General features: G+C 42.9%; 1 protein-coding gene across 1 annotated transcript; it reads left to right on the top strand.

Moving 5' to 3' along the window:
* The first annotated feature begins 3,157 nt into the window (after nt 1-3,157).
* Nucleotides 3,158-4,274, top strand: TMEM177 (transmembrane protein 177). The gene has a single exon (XM_010284069.1). It carries the CDS (start codon nt 3,167-3,169, stop codon nt 4,100-4,102), a length of 936 nt encoding a protein of 311 aa, XP_010282371.1. The 5' UTR covers nt 3,158-3,166; the 3' UTR covers nt 4,103-4,274.
* The last annotated feature ends 1,544 nt before the right edge of the window (nt 4,275-5,818 follow it).

Below are 5,818 nucleotides of genomic sequence, written 5' to 3'. Positions count from 1 at the left end.
TTTAGCTGTCCCCCCCCTCCCCCTTTCTATTTTTATTTTTAGTTAAGTGAGTCTTGAAATCCTGAGCCCTGGAGGCGGGTCCAGCCCTCGCCCCGCTTCCCGACTGACACTCTTAAGTTGGGCTTTCCCCTCAGCTACGTGCAGTTAGAAAAAATAAAATTTATTAAAGAGTCAGGACAAAACCTGCCTAGATATCCCCCGTTTTGAACTTTGGCCATTACAATTCTCAGACTTAAGTGAGAATGAGTGCCTATGACAGCACAAAGATACGTAGTATTTCAGCATCTCGGGGAGACCACCTTATAAACGTTGTTGTGGCTTTATGGGGACTAACTAAATGGTAAGTTTGCGGGATATGGCCCTTACGAATTGCCTTGTAGCTTCCGGCTGCCTTCCTTGTAAGTAAATTGCACTAAGTTTGTGAATAAAAGCAAAGATGCCGTACACAGCTGGAGCTGCAGTGGGATTTTCTGCAGGAGCTGAGAGTCTGTGCTGACCCATGGGGAAGATTTGAAAGCAGGAGTGCTAAAAGGTATCAAGGGCAATATTCGTCTTATTTTTGTGAGTATTGACTATCATGAGAAAACGAATACTCTGCGGCATTCCCCGCTTACTCTTGCATGAGGCGTGTGGCAGGACTGTTGGGCGTAATCCAGTCAAAGAATGTAGCCCGGGCTGCGAGGGGTCTGCCCACGAAGGTTTGAAACCATGCCCGCACAGAGGATAATTTAATTTAACTAAAAATTAGAAATACATAACAACTGTTACAGTCTTTATGACTAAAGCAGGAAAAAATTTAGCATTAATGCCTTGAGGCGTATCCTGCCGTTATGGCTGTTTAGGAGAAGCGTATATTTAAGCGCAGTGCTTGCTGCCCCGCTTTCCTGCGGCTCACCCATGGGCTGCTGGTTGCCCGCCCGCCCAGGTGTGCTTCCCGGCATCCCGAGTCGCTGGCCGGGAGGAGTATTCAGCATCCTGTGCACTTGGCAAGCACTGTTTGGTCATGCAGGAAAGGAGAGTAGACTGGTTTTCAGCTTGGTCTGGCCTTCCCCACACTGGTATGGACGTAAGGTGAGGGGGGTATTTTCTCCTTGCGGTGTTCCTAATCTTGAACAGATCTGTTAGCCAGCCCAAATGAGCGGGCTCTTTCTAACATGAGTGAGAGAAACTTGGGAAGTCCTTGGCTCAGCTTCACATGTGGATCGAGTGCTAGTCTTCACGCAATCATCCTCTTTGAAGTGCTGCCCCCCCCCCAAACTGTATCTAGACTACCAGTCTACTAATCTAGACTACCAGGTTTGCTGAGGGGCTGTTAACTCCAAAGAGGTCGTTTGGCTTTAGTATTACCATTTTCTGGTTTTTAGCTCTACTATTAAGGAGTTTTTTCTCCCGAAACTGGGTTTCATCCAAACTCTTGGCTCTTTAGCATATTTTGCTTAAATAATTTTGTCAAATCACCACCTCCGGTCTTCAGCAGAATGTAGGAATACCTCCACTAAGAAATGCATATTAAATTTTTGTATATTTACATGCCTCATTGTTTTTATTAAGAACTCAGTATGTGTTCAGTGCAGTATAAACATTAAACAAGGTTATTCTTCCCCTGGTGAATTTACAGTCTGAGAGCTTCATAGGAAGGCGTAGTAATAACATACCATTAAAACATCGCCTTTAATTCAATCCCTTTTTGTTTCCCTGTGGTTAATACTCATTTGCTGTTGATCATGACTGGTGTACCCTGGCGTGTCATGCAGCGCTGGTTTATGATGTTACAGCCCCCAGTTGTCCACTCTACCCCTCTGCGGGAGGTTCTTGTTCAGCGTGAGTGGAAGAGGAGAGCATATGTCTGTGCTTCAGCTGCTGCCATACAAAGCCCAGCAGTATAGCTGAAACCCACCTTTGATGGTACTCTACACTAAGACCTTGGTTGTGCTATCAAAGCACAGTTTCCTTCTGCCGCTTCGGCTTCCTCTGAGGACAGCTGGAAATACTAATGCCTTCAACAGCTGCAGCAAGATTCTCTGAAGCTCATGTGTTAAAGCCCTGAGAGAAGAAACATTGCAAGATGCAAATGGAAACAGAGGCGTCCAATTTTCACTGATGTCTGTTGGGTTTAGGTGCCTAATTCACTTTTATATCTTTATAGTAGCATCATTTTAGGGAAGAATTCTGTAGCCAATGGGATGTTTCAAGAGATTGTAGCTTTCCTGGGCAAAGCACATCATATGGCTTGGACCATAAAAGGAACTGATACTCCCCAAGGGAAGCAGGACCCTTGAACTGAAGGAGTTGGCAGGTTTGAAAATTTTTAAGTTTATTTGCTTATTTAAAGAGTCACAGCATAGTTTTCTGCCCTGAAACAATTTCTGTTCCACTTTCTGCTCTGGATTTCATGTGGTGTTTGTCAGAGAAATTATTTCAGAGACAAATTTTTGAAAGTAGCCACTGAAAGCGTACTGCTTTCTCAAGATAGCTTTTTGCTAAGTAAGCTAGAACTACTGCCTGGAAGTTGAAATTCGAAAAAAAAAACCCCTAGAAAAAACACATACTGCTTTTTTTAATAGTGAGGTTGACTGTCGGTTAGAATAAACTCTAAAGCAAAATTCTGTCTCCTGAAATTTTCAAATCAAAATGTGATCAAAATTTTGGAAGTTGTAGTCAAGCTCAACTGAATTTAGTATTGAGGTTACTGATTAAAATTTTTGGAGCTGTACTGTAGAGGAGGTTAGTGTAGGTCAGTCTAATTATTGGCTCTTTCCGGCCTTAGTATCTGTAGTCTGTGTCTGCAGTGGAGTGCAACGGTAGGATTGCGCTGGCAAAGACTAGACAAGTCTGTTGAGTAAATACAGAATGTGTATTGATTGCTGGGGGAAGGAGGAAGTCTGGTGGCTTTATTATTGTCTTTACTGTGGTAAATTGATTTACTGGAGGAGAGGGAGAAGTTAATTCTTCGTATCAATTGTCCTAAGATACAAGGCCTCAAAATTAATGAGAATCACTTTGTCTGTAAAGGTGTTTTTTTAACATAAGAGAGAATGTTTCTTGGTTGTGCTTTGCTTCTTCTCATGGTCTTTGCTTTGTTTTTTAAAATGCTACAGAGATGAGAGACTCATTTATGCACACTTTAATTCCTGCTTTTGTGTTATAAACAGGTTAGGATTTGACTATGGCAGTGCAGTTCCTGTGGAAGGCATCTGTGTGGTTCAAGAAGCACAAGATCACTTTGTTGGCCGTTTCTTGCGTGGGACTGTTTGGCGCTAACCTTTCCTATCATGTGTTTCCTGAGCAAACATTCAAATTATTGCATGAGTGCTGGTCAGAGGGGCAGCCAGCTGAGCTTTCACAGAGGCTTTGTGGTGTCTTTCAGGATGTCCTTGAGGATACTGATGTGAAGTCCACTGACTCCTATCGAGCCTTCGCAGCTTCTGGCTTCCACCCTGTGAGTGCTGGAATCCCCTGGCTGCCTGCAGGCTCTTTGGTGGGCATTCCACCAAATTTTGATAGCACAGCTGAGGGTAAAAAAGGAATAGTCAACCATGTTGTTGTGATCAATGGCAAGGAAGTAGACTGGGAGAGCGACGAAGGTGTTGCTTTGAAGGAAGCTCTGACATTTTCACTTAACGCTCAGAAGTTTGCCATTGCCAGAGAAGTTGGGTATTTGCAGACTGGCAGCCCTTTAGCAAGTGCAGTTGTGGCTCCAACTTGCTTAGCTGGTACATTTCTCTGTGGGAGAGGTATAAAGCTACTTCTGGGTTTATCTACTGGCCCCATGATACTTCGCAGCATCTGTAACCTCATAACTGCCGCTGGTGGACTAATGTGCTATTACGTTTCTTACGACGCTATGACCTATCACCTAGACTGCAAGGCTGACAGAAAGGCAGCTACTGTTTCCAAAGACTATGCCAGAGGTGGGGTTGAATTTTATGATAAAATCTTGTCCCGCAACAGGATTCTTCGTGGTCTGATGGGCAAACAAGGGACAAAAATATATGCCCCAAGTGGTAACCTTTTCCCAAGGCACTGGTTCAGAATAAAGTATACCCCATACACTTACCGAAGAGATTTGATTGTTAATATTTTAAGAGAGCTCCAGGCATAGGAAGGGAGTGCTTGAATTTTAAACTTGTGAATTATGTATTCTTTTGGAACACTGCTGTGATGCTTTTTTTTTTCCATATCTTCTTTAGAATTTCAGTATTTATTTTTACATATAGTTCGGAAGGAGTTATTGCACATTCTGTGAATAAAGAATTCTCTCTTAAAATATTAAAGACTCGCTTCAAAAGTGCTCTGTTCTGTGTGCATCTCAAATCACAAGAGTGCTGAGGAGGGGAACTTCTCAGATGCTGATCTGGGAGTTCTGCTGCTCTGCTCTGCCTTTCTGCTAGTGCAGACTAGAAAATGGAAAGGGTAGAGTCCAGCGGAGGGTTTTGGGAGCATTATCATTTAAACTGGGGTGTTTGTATGTATGTTTGCCATTCCTCCTATGGAACAACCCACAGATTAAAAAACTGAGCAGTCTGTATTGTGCTATTACATAAATAACCAAGACGCAGTATTACTATTCTGTTTAAGTTCTCGCACCATGTAAAATCTTATGCTGCAATGACCGTTCTCCTGTAGGTCACACTAATTATGCTGCAGTTCATACTAATACACCTAGATTATTACCAGCACCTGCATCGTTTTACTTAAATCTAGTTCTGCTTTCTACATGACATGGTGACTGCAGCATGTATACCTTGAATATTTCCCAGCAGTGGCAGTACGTAACGTGACTGTCATGGGTTGGTTGTTTTCTCACAAGTAGGATAAGCATGTTCAGGAGAGGGTTTTCTGTTTGCTTTGGTACAGTTCTTGTTTAATTTAAAAATACATGTAAGATGTATGTCACCTTTTATGTTAAAGAAGGTAAGGTATAAGAAATAAGTCTGACATTTGGTGCAGAAACTGGTGAGGTCTGTGATGAGTTGCCAAAGGAAATCATTCTCCTGTTTCAGACTAGCCTAAGAAGGTTTTGTCTGGCAGAACTGAGCTTTGCCCGGGATTACTAATCTTCGGGAAAGGTCTTTAGTGCATGTGCAGTAAACTTTCCACTATAGCCTCTCCTTGAAGCTTTTATGTGATCTTCAAGATAATAGTTCTTAAACTTTGTAGTTCCCTCTCTTACGTGTTCCTATTGCAGCCATTCCGGTAGCCTTCCCTGGTGACATAGCTGCAGTTCTCCTCATCTCTGTTGTTATTCTTTCAGGAAACTTCTATTATTTTCTATCTTCTCAGTCACAGACGTGCTGAGTGTCCTCTGTGCCCTGGTTTTGTCCCTTCTTCACCTGCCACAATAATAACTGTTCTGCCTGTGTTTGCCCAAAGCATTGCTGAGTTTTGTTTTCCCTTTGAATCACGTGGTGACACAAAGTTGATATACTGGCTGCTGAGGCACTGGTGTTGCTTTACATTGCTGAAGCCATACATATAAGATGTTTGGGTTTCTGCTGAAGTAATCTGTGTCATGGATGTTTTTCTGGACCACCACCTATCACTTGCAGTTGTCCTTGAAGTATCAAGTCATGAGATGCCTCTTAGGTGCTTTCTGGCTGTAGGGCATAAGGTTACTGTTCTTGTGACCTTTGTGAAAGAGTTTGACAAAATCTCCTAGTCTATGGAATAAAAGAAGACTTTATCTTTAGGCAAGGGGCTTTCAAAGCTTCAGGCTTGTATTGAGTTTGCATGGCAAGGTTATGGTAGCAGGGGGGCTACATGGGTGGCTTGTGAAAAGCTGCTAGAAGCTTCCCCTGTGTCCGATAGAGCCGATGCA

This window comes from Phaethon lepturus, unplaced genomic scaffold, assembly GCF_000687285.1.
Source record: "Phaethon lepturus isolate BGI_N335 unplaced genomic scaffold, ASM68728v1 scaffold15243, whole genome shotgun sequence".
NCBI classification, from domain to species: domain Eukaryota; kingdom Metazoa; phylum Chordata; class Aves; order Phaethontiformes; family Phaethontidae; genus Phaethon; species Phaethon lepturus.
The sequence above is the reverse complement of the archived record's forward strand: the minus strand, read 5'-3'. Positions and strand labels throughout refer to the sequence as shown.

Bases quoted from the DNA above. Each gene is read 5' to 3' on its own strand.
- TMEM177 (XM_010284069.1), top strand. From the start codon at position 3,167: ATGGCAGTGCAGTTCCTGTGGAAGGCATCTGTGTGGTTCAAGAAGCAC.